Genomic DNA, 11,075 nt, shown 5'->3' with positions numbered 1-11,075 from the left:
CTCAACCAGGTTCGCTTCTCGTAAGATCATCATTGACTCAAGCATCGCTTACGGTATGGTCGACACGGGCGATTCTGAAACACTGGTATATGGCAGCAAGGGCGAAGTGTGGGGAACGTGCTTTGGAGGCAACGAAGTGGGTACTAAGGCGTACTTCACGCAGATTCTAAACCTACTCGAAGAGTTATGCGGAAGATGTCGCAGACGAAGAGTGCAGTGACCTTGAAGACTTTGAAATCTCAGTGCACTGAGGCATTGATTATAGATTATTATGATATGATAGAATCACGATATCTTCAGCTCATCAACCTGAGCACCAGATCCGGTACACACAGCAATCCTACCACCATTGCATCTCTGTGCTGATTCACTGCCTTGAATGCTGCGCGGTCTGGGTATGTGAAGTTCACCAACCTATAGCCCGCGAGAGAGGACTGGATATATTCATGGTGGTATCAGCACGCCTGTGTCTTCAGGACCTGAGAAGGGCGAACAAATAAGTTCAAGGCCACCGCGTAGCTTACTCATTAACCTTTCCGCCATGCGTACAGTACCCCATGGCCGGATTGAGCCGACGCCCCTGCAATCTACGCGGCCTGTCTCCAGAGCGAGCGTCTTGGGCCGTGGGAAATCGAACAGCGCCAGAGCAGCTTGGCGTGACAGACTGCCAGAATCAGAAACGCCAAGGTCTAGATAGGCTCAGATAGTCAACCCTCAGCAGTTCGAGTTCATTCGAATTCCAAAAACCTTCGTGGACGGCTGAAATGATGTCGACACGGTGGGTGTGAGGTTGTGAGTCTTCAAGGAAACACGACATTTACTGCCAACTAACAACAGTAGGGATAGCTCTCGCCTTCTTTCTTGCGGTGATAAACTCGTCCAGCTATTATTGCACACTTTAAAGAGAACCAAGAGGACCAAGATACGGAGGTAAAAGCCTTACATGCTCGGGATTTCTCTTATGAGACTACCTGACCTAGAACCATCAAGTGCACCAGAGTCTATTGTTGGACGGAACTAGATCGATCTTCATACCAGTGCCCTAAACTTTCTGGCGTTACTGTCGGTGTCGGCAGTATGTCAGTCATCACATTGATAACTGCCCTCTCCAACGGTTGTGGCGTTCACATGTTGAGGAAGTGGTCATTACCTTTGTTGATTCTGACTATCCTGGTTGATGAAGACCGGCATAGACAAAGTTAAAAGAGAACGAGGTTTTGATGACAACAACAACAAGAAGGTCATAAAAGGACTATATCGATGCCCTGACGGAGAATCTTGGCAACGATGGCGAAGCGCACGGTCTGTGCGAGGGCTGCAGATGTGCTGCAATCTGAGGGAAAGTCCGCCTTGCTCAGAACGCCGTCCTTCCATGAAAGGTAAAGATGGAAAAAACAAGGTGTCGAGGACGGCTTGAGAGCGACACATTGCTATCATTGCAATCTTCTCGGCTTCTACTACGATCGCACTTATCCTAGAACTTAGGACTGTAGACTGTGTACACTCTTGAAAATAGGTAGAATCTCGGGGCTCGATTTACAAGCCATGAATACCTACAGCGAGCCGGCCCAACGACCACCACGCCCCAAGCCAGCGAGAACGATGGATCGAAACGAAAAATGGACACCAGCAAGCAATTCATCCACAGCGTCCCTGGCGCTTGCTTTGGTGATTCTCTTGTTCAGATCAAATATTGACCATGACTTCCTCGAGATGGCACATATCGGTCATTTCTCTCATCCTTGCAAACGAATTGAGTCAAGACAATAATTTTGTTCTATTGCCGGAGCTCTGCCGTAGCCGATCTGAGAAGTGACTGCTGAGGCTGCAATGAGTGTTTGACTTCGCTGGGTGCAGTGATCTATTGACACTTGATAAGATCGAGCTGTTCGGGAAAGCCTCGGGGGAGAGCACAGCCCAGGCATGCCTCAGAACGTGATAGTGGGCAGTGGTCAAATATGATAATTTGTCACGGAGAGCTCGGATTGGATTTTATCCCCCGTCAAGTGCAGATATTTACACGATTAGCTGTTACCGGATCGCTCACGACATAGTTCGTATGCTTTCCAAAACGTGTTTCGTTGCCTTTCTGGCTGGTCTCATTTCTCCGCCTGAGATAGGACCAATGAACTATCCTCTAGACATACGGATACTTACCACTGCGCGACGACTCGATCCGATCCAGCCCTCATCATTGTGGGCGAGTTCGCAAACGCTCCGGCTTCCCACATGGGTAGGCAAGGATTAAAGCCGCACAGTGTAACTCCTCATCTCCCAGATCAAGTTTTCTCTAGAAAATCCGGCCTTTTCGCGACGAATATCAGACGTTGCATCCAGGACGCAGTTGGTGAGACTTCAATACCCCAGGTTGGAGGTGATTGCATGTGTATGTGAACTGTCTGCATGGTGCGCAGTAAGCAAGCAGTGGACCACTTCTGACCCAATGTCCTCAAACAATACTTTCCCCACTGCGATGATCAGGCCGTGAAGCGAGAGCCATATACCCACCATAGGGCCAGATCTATGGCCTATGTACTTCTCACAAGAATCATGGGGGCTCGGGTTGCAGAAGGTGGTAACTACTTGTCAAGTACTTGAAACACCATGATTGGGTGCCATCACATCTAATTAATCAATAGTTCGAAGGCTCAGTTACTTACATCGGACCTGAATGCTCAGCTCTATTATGAAATCGCTGTTGACCACCTGTGGGCCGGCCTCCATGACGTGCAACATTGGGCGGGCAATCTTGCCACTCGAGGGTAGGGATGGTCCGGTTGAAAAGAATCGAAAAAATAATGCTCGATGGCACATGGCTCAGCTCTCGCTGCATCAGCTTACCAAAGAATTACAATATATTATCAACAAGAACCTTGCGCCACAGTCCTGGACCGGAACCCAATCAAAGCCCTTTAACAGCATCTCAGAAGTATACTAAACTGATACTACTTACCTACTCTGATACTTCTACTGCTACTACCACTAATAGCTCTGAGCAAGTAACCGTGAGTCCTTACTAGCCTGGCTCCGGCTAAAAGAGGCTGCTGCAAACGAGATCCCTACAATTCACTTTCTCTACTCTTTATTATTATCCAGACTTTCCTCTTTTATGATTTGTCTATCCATTTCCGATAGTACTTGCCTGCATGCATATCGTTGCTGGTCTTCGGCCATGCATCTAACATCCGGCGGTGCCTGAGAGTAATAAGATCCTCCTCGTTTTCTTATGCCTTTTCAGCTCCTGCTGAACACTACAGCATCTCTAATCCTTGTCTTGAGACTTGGGTACTCAATGCTTATATTCTTCAAGTCTCTGCTTATGTTGAGAACACTCATCGCATTCAGCCACAGGAGCTGCACAAAAGGAATCTACCACATGCTGGAAGTTACAATTGCAACAATCTATCCGTTGGACGCGGGTCAACATCCAAACCATTTATCACCGAAACCTACAGTCATCCTACTCCAGCCAAAATGCCATGGCTAATGTACTCTATGATTATCTTAACTCCGTTGTTATGCATACCTGCTCTCTTGGTGGCTGCAGCAGAAAGAAACAATATTTCCGTCGGATGGACATCTCACCTGTCATTTGGTGCAGCGAAGAGAGGCTGCGACCTGAGAGTTGAAAAGGGATCAAAATCTTTGGTGTAAGGCTCGAACTTTTTATTTTCCTGCAGATCTCAAGGACCTTCGCACGCACGAAGGAAGGGAAGTTCCAGCCAAGGACTGCGCACAAGAAGCTCCGTTTCTTGTACAAGGGTGTAGGGCTAAAATGGTGGTCGAAGAAGGTCGACTTGATCCACACACAGTGGATAAGTCGTTGTTCATCCATGAGCACACACTCAGTCAGGATGCCAGAGAGAAGTATCAGCACTCGAGAGTGCGATTCGAGCTAAGGGCTCTCCACAGGTGAAAATATCTTTCAGACTCTGCATAACCCGGTGCCTGGCTTCCATAAAGCATGTTTCATACAGTTGTCTATAGAGAACAGATAATCAGCAATCCGATTGTAAATGGCGGCATGGCTCTACCAGTGGAGAGGAGGTAGCAATACTTATGCTCATTATGCGAACAGTCTCAATTGAGTCATTAGGTGCAGAAGAAGCCAAGATTTAGTAGTGCATGAGTGCATGAGTGGATGATATCATTGTCGATCAGGCAACCATGAACGTATCATCGCATCTTATCTCCGCTGCCTCCGCTTCCTCCGCACTCTCCGCATATCGTCCATTATCCTCCATGATTTTGACCACCTTCAACAACCTCGCAATGGAAGCTCACAAAACGGCCGTAGACACGCTGGCCGCTCAAGTCAAGCGATTCCACGCTCGTCAGCAGCCCTTCCGCATCTATCATGGCTCGACCAACTCCACGCGCCAATCGCAGCACCACGCGCACAACACCATCAGCACCGCCGACCTCAACCATGTCCTGCACGTCAACGAACTCACCCAGACCGTGACTGTCGAGCCCAACGTGCCGATGGACGCCCTGGTGGCCGCCACCCTCGAGCACGGCCTCGTGCCGCTAGTGGTGATGGAATTCCCCGGCATCACGGCGGGCGGCGGCTTCTCCGGCACATCCGGCGAGAGCAGCTCGTTCCGCCACGGCTTCTTCGACGCCACCGTCCTGCAGATCGAGATCGTGATCCCGAACGGGGAGATCCGGTCTGCGTCACGCACCGGCCCGACCGCCGATCTCTTCTGGGGCGCCGCCTCCGCCTTCGGCACGCTGGGCGTCGTCACGATGCTGGAGATCCAATGCCGGCCGGCGCTGCCCTTCGTCGAGCTCACCTACCTCTCCACCACCAGCATGCCCGAGGCCCTGGACACCATCCGCGCCGCCACCGCCGACCCGACAGTCGAGTACCTGGACGGGATCGTCTACGCCAAAGACCACATCGTCATCTGCGCCGGCAAGCTGACCGACACCTTCCCCACGGCCTCATCCCCACCAAGTATCCAGCAATTCACCCGCCCCCACGACCCATGGTTCTACCTCCACGCCCAATCTCGCGCCCCGCGCTCCTCCTCTCCAGATCCAGAAACCCCGCCGCCGAAAGACCACATCCCCCTCCAAGACTACCTCTTCCGCTACGACCGCGGCGCCTTCTGGACCGGCCGCTACGCCTACTCCTACTTCCTGACCCCCTTCACCCACCTCACCCGCTACCTTCTCGACGGCTTCATGCACACCCGCGTCATGTACCACGCCCTGCACCAGAGCGGCCTCGCCGCCCAGTACCTGATCCAGGACGTCGCCGTCCCGTACGCCGCCACCCCCACCTTCCTGGACTGGTTGGACTCGTCGGAGAACTTCGGCCACTACCCCATCTGGCTGTGTCCGTTGCGCGTGCGCGAGGAAGGCGGCGGGCTGATGACTACCTCCGGAAGACGCCGGCCCCAAACCCAAACAGCCCCTAGTACTCGGCCGGACAAAGCCGACGACAGCGAGGACGACCAGTACCTCATGAACTTCGGCCTATGGGCCCCCTCGCCGTACCGCGGGGCCGCCTTCATCGACCATAACCGCCGTCTCGAGCGGAAGGTCCACGCCCTCGGCGGCAAGAAGTGGCTGTATGCGCATGCGTACTACACGGAAGACGAGTTCTGGGAGATCTATGATTGGGACCGGTACCAAGGGTTAAGGGAGAGGTATCACGCGGTGTATTTGCCGGATTTGTTTGAGAAGGTAAGGGTGAGGTTAGGGCAATCCGAAAATGGGGAGGGGGTGGGGTGGGTGAAGTGGGGGAGGGGGTTGGTGGGGAGGGTGTGGCCGGTTCGGGGGTTGTATGGGGTTTGGAGGGCTTGGTGGGGGGGGGAGTATTATTTGAAGGAATAGAGGGGTTTGTTTTGGGATGGGGGAGGGCTTTGTGATGGGGGTTGGGACTATTTTTGGATTGTGTGAGGAGGGGCTGTACATTGTGTGGAGATTAGACGCACATAGCAATGAATTCATTTATGAATACAAGTAAAGTAAAAAAAAGTATCATCAGGTCATTAGATGTACAATATGTCGAGACAGTGGCTAACTATCTGACAATCATGTAAGTGTCCAACTGTATCTACATCCAAGAACCACGTTAGTGCTGTCGCTTCAGCTCTTTTCTGAACGCCGCCTCCTGCTTCACCACCTCCAGCGGAAGCATGTATCCAATGCCAAACAGGACGAACGGCGCCCACTTCCACCGGAACGGATTCACCAAGATACAAAACACAAACCAGTAGATCAGCTCGGTGTAGGTGAAGAAATCGAACGCCCCGACGGGCGACATCTTCTTCATCAGCCGGGTGAAGTCGATCCACGTCTTCATGCGGCCCTCGCTCGGCCGCGACAGCGGGTCCGTCAGGAACATCAGCAGGAATCGCGTGTAGATGCCGATATGCATGTTGCCGACGGTGCCGATCGCGTTGACGTAGGTGCTGTTGTTGGCGCAGATGCTGGGGTACTTGGGCGGGAAGGTCTGGAGGTACCAGCTGGGCGGCGAGTACGGCTCCTCGAAGGCGTCGTCCGGCAGGAACGAGAGCGAAGGCCGCTTAAAGCCCGTCGCCATGATCACTACATCGCCCGGCACGAGGGACTCGTGGCCCGGGCCGCCCTTGGGCACGCCGCGGCTGCGGAAGTTGAATCGGATCCCGTCGGCCTCGGCCGAAACGATGTCGCCGCGCAGCCAGCGCGCCTTGCCCTGGCGGATCTGCTCGAAAAGCTCCGAGTTGGCCATCGGGGTGCCGGTGAACAGACCGCCCGAGGGGGCGATGTCGGACAGGTCGCGGTAGAAGAACTTGCGGAGCAGCGATTCCGGGATCCACGAGAAGGAGGTCTCCTGGCCGAGGATGTTCATCGCCAGCAGGGACTGGACGAACACGTTGCGCGGGATGATCCATTTGTCGGAGCGGGAGAGCACGTCGATCTCGGCGGCGTGGTTCTTGACGGCAAATTCCAGCGCTTCAATGGCACTGGCACCGCCGCCGATGATGAGCACTTTCTTGCCTTCCACAGACTTGCCGTCGAGCTCGGAGGAGTGGTAGACTTGGCCCTTGAACTTCTCTTGGTCCGGGAGGGGGGGCATCTTCGGGTCACCGCACACTCCGACGGAGGCAATGATGCCGTCGAAGCGACCATACTTGGACTCGTCGTTGTTGATAATCCATCTGCCGTTCTTGGTCTGCTTGACCGAGGTGATAGGGGTGTTGAAGGTCGTGTGCTTCTGCAGGTCGTAGCGCTTCCACAGGTTTGCGATCTGTTCTTTGATCTCTGCTTGTGTTGGGTAGGCGGCGTCGTACTTGACGGACGGGTGGAACCGGTACATAAGGCTGTGGATTTGCAGAGAGGATGTCGAGTTGACACGCTGGCGGGTTGGGTTAGCTCGTTCGATTGCGCAGGAGTGCGAGGAATCTTACACTCCAGATACCTCCAAGACCCTTGTCCTTCGATCTCGCTTCGAAGATTTCGACATCGAACCCATGACCAACGCAGTGTGCTGCCGCTGAAACTCCGGTCAGACCGGCGCCAATCACAGCAATTCTCTTCTTCGGGAGACCATCTGTATCAGCCGTTGGCTTGGGAGGATTGGGGGCAAAGATCCAAGTGATCAGGTGTTGAAAGAGCATGTAAAAGACAGTCCATGTCTGGAGGAATGGATGCTTCAGAAAAGCCGATATGGAGAGTCCCGACTGGTTTTTTTCCGCCATGATAGGCAGTTGTTCGGAGGCAATGGGAGAGAGGGGGGTTGGATGCCACTCAAAAGTAGCTGATAAGGTAAGACTCGAATAGATTTCTCGATTTTAATAGATCGGGACTGAGAGAGAACCCTGGGGGAGCAGGAACCTTTTCAATGGGACTCAGAAGGGAAAACGATGATGATGGGGGCTTGAAACAGCCATGTTCAAAGCATGACGTAGTTGTGGATCGGCCATCGTGCGAAGCATGTGAATGCGGGAACCACCCACACTCCGGATGAAAGAGCCATGCACTAATGACTGCGATTGCATAATTCCCGCAGGACCAACCGAGAGAGCTGGCCTTGTTCTTCTTCGGTTATCTGTCCCTTCATTCATGTTTGCGCGTAAGATCCCGGGGTCCTCCGGCTGGTGGGACTGTCCACTCCGAATCAGGTCGTCAGATGCCAGAACCAAGAGTCCTTTGAGCATTTCATGGGATCGAGTATGTGAAGTTTTGACTCTATTCGCTTGGTCTTTTGTAACACCATATCGCTTCCCACGTGGTTGTGTAACCTCGATCTGAACGGTCCGTCTGTAGACCACCTTGATTTACCTACCAACGGTGGTAATCTCAACGGTGCCGGTCTCAATTAAAGTGACTCGAGAGCGGCTATGCTCAAACAACACTCCGAATGCAGGTGTCTGCAACAAAAGCTCCGACTGCAAGTATGGTGACGGGCTATGGCGTACATGAGTTGCTGATCTGAGTGGTTCTATATATAGCCGAGGCCTCGGTCGCGAACCATTGCGAATGTCCCGAGCATTGAATGATCGTTCGTGCTATATCCCTTCCAAGTCCCTAAACAGCAGTATTCAGGTGCTCTCGAGAAGTACCAAATGGCCATGGTGAAGTCATCAGTGTAGTGCGAGATGAGTAGAGAATTGAAGGCACTAGGCAAGTTGCCTACGACCGAAGGACGGCCGCCAAGCCTCAGCACAGACTTCCTGATTGAGGCTAGTGTGAAGCTGCGGCGGTGGGAGCTTATCCATCCCATCATTCATTCTGCCGCCGTCCAGACCTCCGTTGTTGCTACAATTCATCCAAGCTGCGTGCCGGCTTCTACCTTCCAGACCCTAGACCAGGGTCTCGTGCATTCTCTTCGCCGTCGCATCATGTGTGACATTCGTTGAATTGCCTTCTGCAACAGCTTCGCACGACATCGATGACCATCGCGCCGACAGCGAATCCGCGATCTTGGGCTGCCTCGCTTCCCACTCCTTCCACTACGGACAAAATGGCCACACCAACCCTGGATCGCTTCTTAGCCAGCGTCGCAGATATCGTCAAATCCCGCGATGGAGCCAAGCTACAGGACTTTCTGCAGATTGAGCCTCCTCTCCCCGATGTCTATCGCCAGATGACCAACGAGTTACGGCAACACCATCCTTCTGGTCCACGGGAAACAGATTTATTGCGACGATGTGAAGGATTGGTTCCAAAGTCCAAGGGTAGCTCCTGGACCGCTTTTGCAACTTTCATGAAACTTTACTGCACGTTCCTACGAGACGTGAATGTCGATAATCTGCTCGAGACATATGACCTTCTCAAAGGACTTGTCAAGTATGCATTGCATTTTTCTCCAAATCACATTCGCGGACACTGACCAACTGCATAAAGTCAATGTGTTCTTGCATTGGGTGATAGCCAAATGGGCGTTATTGTCCTACCGACTGTTCTGTACCTCTCGAAAGTCCTCGCGAAGCTGGCCATGGGCCTCGACCGTCGTCCCGAACTGATTGCACACCTACTCCGACTCGACGGCCGTTCAAACCAGGATGAAGCTGTGGAGAAGGTGACACTGGTGGAGAAATCGGCAAACGTGGTTCGGGAGGCCTTCATCAAGTGCCTTACGGACCGAAGTGGTACGCCAGGGATCCATGGAAAGCCCGAAGGCAAGCGCATTGGTATCTACTTGATGGCCAACCTTTGCCTAAAGCTACTCTTCCAGGTAATACCAAACTGTGAACTCGGCATCTAGTGCTCTAACCATGACCATACAACAGTGCGGCAAACTTCGAAATGCGGAGCAAATGTTCGCGAGTATTAGCGCACAATCCCCGCCCCTCAAATACTTCCCGGCCTCCCAGAGGGTGACCTATCTATACTACCTCGGGCGCTATCTTTTCGCCAACAATCTCTTCTATCCTGCACAGATTGCCCTACAGGCCTCGTACGACCAATGCCATCACCAAGCGTTAAGCCAGAAGCGAGCCATCCTCACTTACCTGATCCCGTGCAATATCATCTTGGGCCGGTTTCCCACCCTACAACTACTACAACGCCCGGAAGCCGAGGGACTGGCAGATAAATTCATTCCGATTTGCCGATTGATCGCTCGTGGCGACTATATCGCCTTCCGGGAGCACCTGGCTGTTGGTTCACCCGAAACAGAGTGGTTTGCGCGTAAGGGGATTCTTCTTCCGCTGCGCAATAGATGTGAGATTCTTGTGTGGAGGTCGCTTGCTCGTAAAGTTTTCATCCATGGTGGTTTTCACGGTGACCCTCAGGGCCAGAGTCGCGGACCGCCACCATTCTTATATCTTAGCAAAGTTGAGGTCGCTATCCAGTGGATACAATCTCAGCACACGGTCCCAGCTCAGCAGGCTTATGGTTTCTTCGCCTCGCGACCCGAGCTTGATGCACAGGCTGGAAACAATCGTGTTGGTTCCCAGATAGTTTACAAACCACTCGATTGGGACTTTGAAGGTGTAAACGACCTTGATGCGCAAGAAGCCATGCCCGGACCCAGCCTAATAGCCAAATATGCTGATTACCTGGCGCCTGATGGGTACTTCGATGCTCAAGGGCAATGGCAAGCCAACCCGGCAGGGAACCTGGTTGATGGCCAGCCATCAGCAGATTACAAGCAGTTTGAGCTTGACCCCTACGCCAGCCGCCCTGATCTCGAGCCAGAAGAGGGGAAGCCTACATTGATGATGCGAGAGATTGAGTCAATTCTCGCTTCCCTCCTGATTCAAGGTCTGATGCGCGGTTACCTGACCCACAAGAATCCCCGTTTGGCCATCCCGGGCGCACGCCTTCGTGGGGCCGTACCTACCGGGTTTCCCAACGTGTGGCAGACAATTTACGCTCGAGAAAGTGAAGATGATAACGTTCCAGGCTGGGTTCAGCCTCCAGCTGCGGCAGCAATTCCTACGGCTGGCGGAGGGAGAGTGGTCAATCTCTCGGGAGCACGACCTGTTGGCGTTCAATGAAGTACGATTTCGGCACAATTTCCATTCACCACATCGACAAGCTAGATTCCTGTATATAAGCATCGTGTTTTGTTCCCGCATTATACCAACTAGACGACTATGAAACACCTTGAACCCGAAAGGCAGAGTAATATG

The 11,075-nt window shown here is 52.8% G+C and overlaps 4 protein-coding genes across 4 annotated transcripts; 3 read left to right on the top strand and 1 right to left on the bottom strand.

Moving 5' to 3' along the window:
• The first annotated feature begins 3,418 nt into the window (after window positions 1-3,418).
• BO82DRAFT_356608 (uncharacterized protein) lies at window positions 3,419-3,658 on the top strand. The gene has a single exon (XM_025635774.1). It carries the CDS (start codon window positions 3,475-3,477, stop codon window positions 3,652-3,654), a length of 180 nt encoding a protein of 59 aa, XP_025489435.1. The 5' UTR covers window positions 3,419-3,474; the 3' UTR covers window positions 3,655-3,658.
• Window positions 3,659-4,246: 588 nt separating this feature from the next.
• On the top strand, window positions 4,247-5,844 carry BO82DRAFT_340815 (FAD-binding oxidoreductase; the record flags this gene model as incomplete). Its single annotated transcript, XM_025633526.1, has 1 exon — window positions 4,247-5,844. Exon 1 carries the CDS (start codon window positions 4,273-4,275, stop codon window positions 5,842-5,844), a length of 1,572 nt encoding a protein of 523 aa, XP_025489434.1. The 5' UTR covers window positions 4,247-4,272.
• Window positions 5,845-5,940: 96 nt separating this feature from the next.
• On the bottom strand, window positions 5,941-7,836 carry BO82DRAFT_356607 (flavin-containing monooxygenase). The gene is made up of 2 exons (XM_025635773.1): window positions 7,404-7,836; window positions 5,941-7,351 (listed from the first exon to the last, which is right to left on the bottom strand). Exons 1-2 carry the CDS (start codon window positions 7,692-7,694, stop codon window positions 6,086-6,088), a joined length of 1,557 nt encoding a protein of 518 aa, XP_025489433.1. The 5' UTR covers window positions 7,695-7,836; the 3' UTR covers window positions 5,941-6,085.
• Window positions 7,837-8,959: 1,123 nt separating this feature from the next.
• BO82DRAFT_376568 (uncharacterized protein) lies at window positions 8,960-10,940 on the top strand (the record flags this gene model as incomplete). The annotated part of the gene is made up of 3 exons (XM_025637532.1): window positions 8,960-9,285; window positions 9,343-9,673; window positions 9,729-10,940. The coding sequence occupies 3 exons, from the start codon at window positions 8,960-8,962 to the stop codon at window positions 10,938-10,940; spliced, it is 1,869 nt and encodes a 622-aa protein (XP_025489432.1).
• Window positions 10,941-11,075: the final 135 nt, after the last annotated feature.

Source organism: Aspergillus uvarum (assembly GCF_003184745.1).
Source record: "Aspergillus uvarum CBS 121591 unplaced genomic scaffold BO82scaffold_48, whole genome shotgun sequence".
In the NCBI taxonomy this organism is placed as follows: domain Eukaryota; kingdom Fungi; phylum Ascomycota; class Eurotiomycetes; order Eurotiales; family Aspergillaceae; genus Aspergillus; species Aspergillus uvarum.
This window is presented reverse-complemented; position numbering and strand designations above follow the sequence as displayed.